The sequence below is a fragment of the Siphateles boraxobius genome, unplaced genomic scaffold (assembly GCF_051911475.1).
Source record: "Siphateles boraxobius isolate OS27281-9 unplaced genomic scaffold, OSU_SipBor_1 138, whole genome shotgun sequence".
Classification (NCBI taxonomy): Eukaryota; Metazoa; Chordata; class Actinopteri; order Cypriniformes; family Leuciscidae; genus Siphateles; species Siphateles boraxobius.
In genome coordinates this window covers 283,958-285,000 of record NW_027508742.1, presented here as the reverse complement: position 1 = coordinate 285,000, position 1,043 = coordinate 283,958, and the positions used below count along the sequence as shown (strand labels likewise).

General features: G+C 43.3%; 1 protein-coding gene across 2 annotated transcripts in view; it reads right to left on the bottom strand.

The window, feature by feature from the left end:
• Positions 1 to 683, bottom strand: part of LOC143738113 (autotaxin-like) — a 28,682-nt gene extending 27,999 nt beyond the window's left edge. The window contains exon 1 of one of the 2 annotated variants that reach the window (XM_077230035.1): positions 318 to 683. In XM_077230035.1, coding sequence (XP_077086150.1) covers positions 318 to 335 — 18 coding nt within the window. In that variant the 5' untranslated portion in view covers positions 336 to 683. The remainder of the gene's footprint in view (positions 1 to 317) is intronic. The other variant, XM_077230033.1, reaches the window with a different exon arrangement.
• Between the last annotated feature and the right edge of the window lie 360 nt (positions 684 to 1,043).

Below are 1,043 nucleotides of genomic sequence, written 5' to 3'. Positions count from 1 at the left end.
AGATGCATTAATAATGACAGTGATTTCTGTGATGACATGCTTAGTAATTTATATTAAAACAGGTTTTGGCATGACTTGTATTGTGTATGAATTGTTGTTCTGGAAAGTGAACACACTGGATAGTTCAATAGTTTGTATTTACACACCAGCTTGCGAAATCTGACCTGCAAAGCGACCCACACAGAACAAACCCAAGATTTATTACAAAACTCATCAACTAACATCTGCGACACTTCTGCCTTTGCTCGGCTCTCAGCTCGACTCGAGTCAAAGCGCATTATTACCGCAGAGAGAAAGTGTTATCATCGCAATCTTACCAGTTTTCCCACGCTCATGATTCAGTGTTAATCCTGCTGAATGATCGCTGAGCTCCGCTGCTGCTGCGCGTGCTCGTGCGTCTCTGGTGCTCGTGACCCAGCGCGCGACCCCAGACGTCTACTGCGCATGCGCCGAGAATGCGCGGGAGCTCTCGGTCTCTGAGGCGATGTGACGAATGGAGCGCTAGATTAGATTAGTTCTTTTATCGACGAAAAAGTCATCTAAAGTGCGAGAACTGATATTATTATACATTTTTCATTATTTTATATATTTAGTTAAGCGACTTTGCCGTTTGAAGGAGGTTAATCAGTGTGTTTCGGGTAAACAGAGCTGCTGTGGCATGCCGAGGATTCCCAGAAAAACTCATCAGGAAAGAGGAAGGAGCTCCAACATGCAGAGGTTTTCTTGGAAACTGTTCATCTAATCCATCTTGTAACGCAATAAAGATGAGACAGATGTGTGTTTTAACTGTCCTCAGGCGTGTGTCAGATTGACAGATTGTTTTGAAGCTGACAGCCTCTGATTGGACGATCTCAACTGGTAGAGGCTGGATTGTGTCCCAAATTACGTACTAGAGACTATATCAACTGTGTAGACATGTAGTGTATGAATTTGATAAGGTTATTATTTTGTCATTTAACATCTGTTCAGTCTGTTAGCCCCGCCCCCTCGCAACTACAGTTGAGTGGATGAAGTGACGTTTTTGGGTTTAATTAAGCGCACCA